Source organism: Nymphalis io, chromosome 18 (genome assembly GCF_905147045.1).
Source record: "Nymphalis io chromosome 18, ilAglIoxx1.1, whole genome shotgun sequence".
NCBI classification, from domain to species: Eukaryota; Metazoa; Arthropoda; class Insecta; order Lepidoptera; family Nymphalidae; genus Nymphalis; species Nymphalis io.
In genome coordinates, this window is record NC_065905.1 from 3,550,350 (window position 1) to 3,556,682 (window position 6,333).

The 6,333-nt window shown below is 29.8% G+C and overlaps 2 protein-coding genes across 4 annotated transcripts; one reads left to right on the top strand and one right to left on the bottom strand.

Moving 5' to 3' along the window:
• Positions 1–2,383: 2,383 nt before the first annotated feature.
• On the bottom strand, positions 2,384–4,657 carry LOC126775591 (iron-sulfur cluster co-chaperone protein HscB). 3 transcript variants are annotated; one of them, XM_050497633.1, is made up of 4 exons: positions 4,560–4,657; positions 4,149–4,435; positions 3,757–3,842; positions 2,384–3,344 (listed from the first exon to the last, which is right to left on the bottom strand). In XM_050497633.1, the coding sequence occupies exons 2-4, from the start codon at positions 4,415–4,417 to the stop codon at positions 3,043–3,045; spliced, it is 657 nt and encodes a 218-aa protein (XP_050353590.1). In that variant the 5' UTR covers positions 4,418–4,435; positions 4,560–4,657; the 3' UTR covers positions 2,384–3,042. The 3 variants fall into 3 exon arrangements, 2 of the variants coding, with proteins under 2 accessions (XP_050353590.1, XP_050353589.1); XR_007669894.1 differs by having other exon boundaries at positions 2,386–2,808; positions 2,910–3,344; positions 4,149–4,638; XM_050497632.1 differs by having other exon boundaries at positions 4,149–4,638.
• A 235-nt stretch (positions 4,658–4,892) lies between these two features.
• On the top strand, positions 4,893–6,103 carry LOC126775566 (transcription initiation protein SPT3 homolog). The gene has a single exon (XM_050497601.1). The coding sequence runs from the start codon at positions 5,028–5,030 to the stop codon at positions 5,973–5,975; it is 948 nt and encodes a 315-aa protein (XP_050353558.1). The 5' UTR covers positions 4,893–5,027; the 3' UTR covers positions 5,976–6,103.
• The last annotated feature ends 230 nt before the right edge of the window (positions 6,104–6,333 follow it).

A 6,333-nucleotide genomic window follows, 5' to 3' on the forward strand; every position in this document is an offset into this window, starting at 1 on the left:
TTATGAATAAATTTCAGGACTGACCATTGAATTTGGCACCTATTTAGATCTCACTTCTTTTGTCGTTGAAGTTAACAACCAAGGCATATATTAATTTAATTAATTAATATTGAACTTGACTCTTATTTCACATTTATGTTTTTGATGGGATTCCTTCAAGGTAGATCACGAGATGAATTATAAAAAATAATTAAGCACTGGAAAATTATGTGGCGCTCGCTTGGGTTTAAATATGCTATCATTGGTTGATATACTAGGTGGTATGGCTTTGCGCCCGTCTGGGTAAGTACCACCCACTCATTCTACCGCCAAACAGCAATACTTGGTATTGTTGCGTTCTGGTTTGAAGGGTGAGTGAGCCAGTGTAGCTACAGGCACAAGGAACATAGCGCAAGGTGCATTGGCGATGTAAGGAATGTTTATTACTTCTTACATCGCCTATGTCTATGGGCGGAGATGACCACAGGTGGCCCATTTGCCCGTCCGCTTACCTATAACATAAAAAAATATATTAAAAAAAATAAAATAGTTAATTTATCAAATATTAAAGTGAATTATTTATATGATGATGTTGATTGACTGTTGATTCGAATCAAATTAAAGATTACTTGCAAATAATAATCGAAAATCTCAAATCAGGTGAATCAGTCTATAGGTACTTCGAAATAAATATAGACGATTGCCTAGCAATTATAGTAAAGTTTTATGTGCATTAATCATCGTTATAAGAAAATTAGGCTGTACTAAAACTGTTTTACAAAACATTATTTTAAAGCGATATAGTAGGTATTATTTTATATAGAAGGCTAGAAAATCCCTAGGTCCTGAATTCAAATCCCGTCTAATACAAAAGTTCGTCTGTTTTTCTGTCAAGAAATTCGTAGTGGCACCTCGGAGTCTGGAAGTTGACAGTGTTCACACTCCCATGCCTCAAAAAGCACGTAAACTAGTTGGAGCAATACCTAAACTAATTCCGGTCGTGTCAGATTTCCCGTTCCATCGGATTATGAAAGTAAGGGAATTGAGAACACATTCGTTTGCGTAAACACTTGTGCACTATAATATGCCAGTCTCAGATCCAGTCTCTTAATAATAGCCGATGTGACCTAAATCGGTCAAGAAAATCTCATATTCAAAGTGATTTAACATCGAAGATAAGTTAAAAACATTCTTTAAATAAAATAATCATAAAGTAGTGACTCGATTAAGTTACTTGGATTTGAGTTTATATTTAGCTTTAGATAAAGCAACAATATTTAATAATAAGTTTGTTTCATTTCTGAACTTATAAAGTCGAGATTTGTGTTGACAAACGGTTACAATGGAATTTTGAGTTAGTGATTATCACCAATTCACTAATATATATAGTATAACTAATTCAACATAACGAATTGACTTGAATACCAGGTTAATGTTAGATGAATTATATATCATCAATACGTACAAGAACCATGAAGCACCTACAATCAATTACTCATATTTTTTCTCATCTGTAGCTTTAATAACACAGTAACATGAAAATGATAAATTGTTTATCTGTAGTATCTAAAAAATATAATGATTTGAATTGAAAAAAATAACCTACATTAATATATCATCGTTTGTAGGTACTATTATTTAATTAAACTAAAATGGAGATGTCCTCTTCGCCGTTAAATGTTTAAAGATTCTTATTTGCCCTTTATTTTATCACCTTCTTTTCATTACTTTGAAGTCCATACAATATGACATCTTAAAGATAAGGGCATATTCAGACCAGTTCAGTTTAGATAACTAAATTAAAAACCGCTTTTAAAATATATCTATGCATTTTTTTAAATATCGTAGTTGCTATAGGTTATATCATGTTAATTTGAATACACAAGACCCTTGTGTGTAATTTTCTTATTTTCCACTCCAGTTAAGCGTAAGGCGTAAATGTGTATGTGCTATAATAGTCCAAGGAAGGGGTTAGTAAACTCGCTTAAAATGAATTATTAAAATTATCATTTATTATGAAATGATGCAACTGTATGCTACTATCCACTACTACTAATCCTATACTACTGATCGTTTCTAATGCACGGAGTAGTTCGATGTTCATTCTCCATTACTCATATTATATGGCAAGAAAAACTCTATAACTAGGTTTTTTTTTATGTGGAACGTCACTTTACATCTGTTGAAGTGCCTTAGGGGTATGACCGACTCGTATGCCGTGACGACAAAGGAAGGAAAAGAAGGAGGAAAGGAAGGACCGACCGCTCTCTTATGCCGTCGAGATCGACCCTATTCCGTTGTGTTTATGTGGTGCGCATAAAGTAACGTTGCTAAATGTTACTAAATAGTAAGCAAAAAGAAACTCTTGGTTTTAATTAATTTTCCTATTTATTTATTGGATATCTTTAAGTATACATTTAATATTATCTAGTTAGTTTAAGAGGCATCGCCGTTCTTATTAGATAAATAAATAATTACAATAGCCGTCAATTCTATGAGCGTCTCGCGACGGCGGTTAAATTTATTATAGGTATGTTCATAGCATCCCAGTGGTTGTCGCGTATTTTTGAAATGTGTTCACTCCACTAAAATCGTTACATAAAGGTTACGTTTATTTGTCTTTGCTATGAGATGTGGACTTCTACAGCTGAAGTTGGATTTGGTTGAATTGAATTTGAAGATCTATAATTCTTACAAACAAACTTCTTATTATATAATGATTATAATTTTGGCAACCTTGCTTAGTGTCTTGCCTAACAATTGTCTGTTATAGTTGAAAACATTGAAATGAAAGCCGACCTATATCTCTAAAATATTACCATGTCTTTCCTGTAACAATAAACATTGTAATTTTTAACTTCCATTGTCACTCGCTCATTATCCAGTCTGCGTAGTTATAGGTTTATTCCGGAGAAAATAATGAAACTTACCTCTTCATAATATTACAATGTAGTAACACACTACAAACGAAAAAGAAATCAACAACTATATTATTTATTTCGTAAAATAATAACATCAACAATATTTATAATATCTTATGATATTATATTTATAATATAATATTTATCTAATAATGCCTTTATTTCGTATTGCTGATTGTATTTGATTATCAATACTTGTGTAGTATTTCATGTGACTCAACAAATGTAAAACTCTTTTCAAATCACCATCAAAGAATGCTATGGATAGCTGTTTTTGAAGGTCTTTAATGACTTCCTTATTTTCTTGATTTAGTTTCATTATTTCCTCCTCTGTGTCTGCATTTTCTACTTCTTCATTCTTCTCCATAATTTTGAATAGAAATTCTTGGTCTAATTGTGTATTTTCGGGTATCTCTTTTCCTCTTAAACTCAACATATAGACACCTAAAACAAAGAGAATATATATTATTTATCATGCTTATTTAGTTATATTTCATTTACACATGTAACTTAAGTTCATTGATATACATAATTGGCTTTTTTATCATAATATTTTAATATTAAAGTTGTATTGCCAATATTAACTTCAATGTTTACTAAAATGTATAACAATGGCAAAAATATAAAATTGTTTTTTAGAATAGCACTATATTAGTTTGAATTTTCAGAACAGAATCCTTCAGGACTGACAATTTGCTTCTGGAAATTTGTATTGTAAATTAAGGAGATAATCTATAGTGCTTGAAGAACTAAAATTATCAAAATTAAGAATGTGTGCATGCTGTCATATATATATTTTTCAGATTTGAGCATTTGATATTAAATTTATAACATTATTATATAAGTATAAACCAACCTCTAGTTAATGGCTGTAATAGAGTATTGTAAGCGTCATTTACTAAAGATGAATACTGTGCTGATATTTCTTGTTCTTCCTCACCTCTGAAATCACAATTTTACAAATATTTAAGTCATTTTAAAAATCGAGATAGTTTAGATTATTTTTCTTTCCCAAAAAAAAAATCTGTGATAAAATCTAACATGGTAAATTAACAGCTCTGTATTTTTTAGAATATTATAACTATTTCAATAAAATTTGTAAATTGCACTGATATTATTATGTATCAATAAAATTTTTATAACACTGTTATAAATTTTTAATTAAAAAAACTATTAATAGAAATTTTTTGTAAATATTTATATTCTATATTAAAAAAAAAAATTATAACAAATGTTATTCTTTCATACCTGTTTGCATATTTGTCTGGGTGCAGATATTTTTGTAATTCCTTATATTTTTTTGATAATTCATTTTCATCCAAGTCATATGTTTCCTTAACACCAAGAATCTTAAAGTAATTTTCTGATTTATCAGGCCTTTGTAAGACTTTGCAGTTAGAACAGAAAAGGTTTGAGACCATGGTAGTAATGCTATTGCCACATGACCAACATGATAAATATCTAATTTGTTTTGTTCTAGTTAGATTGAGATTCCAAAAAAGTATTCTGGGGATCATTTTTTTAAATTGCGAATTCTAAAATAATTTGAATAGACAATTAAAATATGCGGCTACGATAACGTTGGATTAAAAATGAAGACTTATTATCAAAAATGTCTTATCAACTACAAAGTGCCTTTAAGGTAATATGAATACATACATTTGTAATTGTAACTAAGGTTATGAGTTTTTTTTTATAATAATATTACACAACAATGCAAACAAGTTACTATTCTGTAAGTGACAGCGTTATCATTTATCATTTGACAATGTTAATGTCAGAATCAGCTGGATCTCTGTGTGTCAGGTGTCTGTACTCAACTCTGCCAATAAATATTACCAAAAAATATGAAGATAATTGGCAAAGAATTTTGCTTTCAAATTTAGCTTGATTAAAAATGTACACGTTAATAAATGTTGTCATTATATGCGTAATTTCGAATTATCTACGACAAACTAACATAGACAATTAGACAATATGAATGTAATAGTTGACATATGACAGTTGACATATGCAGTTTGTTATAAAGTTGTAATGTAAACATAACTAAATTAAAATTAAATACGACGAGTAATTTCATATGATAAGTAGAATTTGTGTTCAAAAAGTTTACCTCATACAGCCATTATGGTTTCATATTTCACTATTGATGCTACGGGTGAAGTCACGAATTTTCAAAAAGAGATATCTAACATGATGCATGGTTTTGGAGATAACCCGAATCCCAATGCTGCAACAGTTGTTTTAGTAGAAAATATCGTTCTACAGCAACTTAGGTCAATGTTACAAGAAGCCTTGAATAACTCGACTATGAGAGGCGCAAATACTATAACAAATTATGATATAATTTATTTAGTGAGGAAAAATCCTGTCAAATTAAAAAGACTTCACGATTACCAAATAAAACTTGACCGAATAGATAGAAATCGTCCATCAACGGTCACGACGCCGACAGATACGATTTTACCCGGAATCATTTTAGAAGAAGAAAAAGAAGTCACACTAAAGAAAAAACGAACTCACATCGATGTTATAAAAGAAATCGACGAAACTGATGAAATGAGTCTAATAAAATTCGATGCTATTGATTATTTGAGAAAAGTAAGAGCATCCAAACTAACTGAATCAATGTCTTATGAAAAATATGAGGCATATCATAAAGCTAGGTGCAGTTCATTTCGTTCAAGTTATGGTCTCACTAAAGGTTTTGTTAAGCTAGAAAGATGGATCAATCCAAATAAAGAACTTAAAATAAACCCACTAGCTTTAGAAGTCCTGTGTTTTCTAGCTTATGAGACTGTTGCAGAAATAGTCGATGCTGTCTTCTTGATACGACAGGATAGTAAGAAGAAGAGTGGGGACCCATTTAGCAAGTTTGAGGGTGGTTACTTTTGCAATCCACAGAGTTTGAACAATGCTGTTTATATTAAATCAGGTTATGAAGGTTGTCCAGCGATAACGGTAGCTGAAGTGAGGGAAGTGCTAAGACGGTATTTCACACCTAGAAATGGAATGAATGGTCTCTTTTACAGGAATATGAGTATGGATTTACCTGTCAGATATATTGCAATATAAATAAACAAAAATAAAATGTATTTTTTATTTACTTTTTTGGTAGCTTTTAAAATTTTCTATATATATATAAACATATATAATATTAATAAAATTAACCCCTATTAATAAGATTAAAATTGTTAAGCATTGTCATGATTTTTTTTTTAAGCATTTCCGGTAAAGAGATAAATGTTTCCAATGAAACCAATTTAAATAATATTAGAGTAAGCAGATATATAATTTATAACAATTGTAATTGTTAAATAAATACTGTTATTATTTTATCGTAATATATAATGTAAATAGTAAAGGAGATCAACGAAAAAACAAAATTGCTTGAGATGAAAAAGTCTGGGTATTTCTAACTAAATTTACATAA

Coding starts and splice junctions, on each gene's coding strand:
- LOC126775566 (XM_050497601.1), top strand. CDS start 5,028: ATGGTTTCATATTTCACTATTGATGCTACGGGTGAAGTCACGAATTTT.
- LOC126775591 (XM_050497633.1), bottom strand. CDS start 4,417: ATGATCCCCAGAATACTTTTTTGGAATCTCAATCTAACTAGAACAAAA. Junction 3,843..4,148: donor CCAGACAAATATGCAAACAG/GTATGAAAGAAT, acceptor TTGTGATTTCAG/AGGTGAGGAAGAACAAGAAA. Junction 3,345..3,756: donor ATTACAGCCATTAACTAGAG/GTTGGTTTATAC, acceptor TCTTTGTTTTAG/GTGTCTATATGTTGAGTTTA.